Raw genomic sequence first — 470 nt, 5'->3', positions numbered from 1 at the left:
GGTGTTACTCATAAGATACTACACCACTTCTCTGAAGTGCTTCACAGCCAGGCTGTGTGCATGCTCTGGGAAAGGGGAGTGTTTCATGACCGTGACAGGATGCATGCAGGCTCGAGGGTGGCCTACTTATAGGATACTACAGCTTACTACAGCTACTTATAGGATACTATACAGCTACTTACAGGATACTACACATCTACTCAAAAGATGCTACACAGCTGTTCCATGCTGCTGCACGACTGTGCTGTGATGCAAGGGGCCGAGCTGCACGTGGGCTGTACCTTGCAAGGCGGCACGCAGACCCTTACTCACAGGATACTTCAGGGAGTATGGTGCGGAGCACGGCCGTGCTGCAGTGCTGGGAGGGAGCCTGCCCTGTGGGGGGGTTCAGGGTGCGAAGAGGCCCCAGGAGCAGGGGCTTTACTCACTCCTCGTCCTGCAGGCGCTCCTCCTCCTCCTGCGCCTGCCGC

The 470-nt window shown here is 56.4% G+C and overlaps 1 protein-coding gene across 1 annotated transcript in view; it reads right to left on the bottom strand.

The window, feature by feature from the left end:
• Positions 1–470, bottom strand: part of FEZ1 (fasciculation and elongation protein zeta 1) — a 15008-nt gene that overhangs the window by 10064 nt on the left and 4474 nt on the right. Inside the window, exon 2 of the mRNA XM_031063902.1 lies at positions 429–468. Coding sequence (XP_030919762.1) covers positions 429–468 — 40 coding nt within the window. The remainder of the gene's footprint in view (positions 1–428; positions 469–470) is intronic.

The sequence above is a fragment of the Geospiza fortis genome, unplaced genomic scaffold, assembly GCF_000277835.1.
Source record: "Geospiza fortis unplaced genomic scaffold, GeoFor_1.0 scaffold392, whole genome shotgun sequence".
NCBI lineage: Eukaryota > Metazoa > Chordata > Aves > Passeriformes > Thraupidae > Geospiza > Geospiza fortis.
The sequence above is the reverse complement of the archived record's forward strand: the minus strand, read 5'-3'. Positions and strand labels throughout refer to the sequence as shown.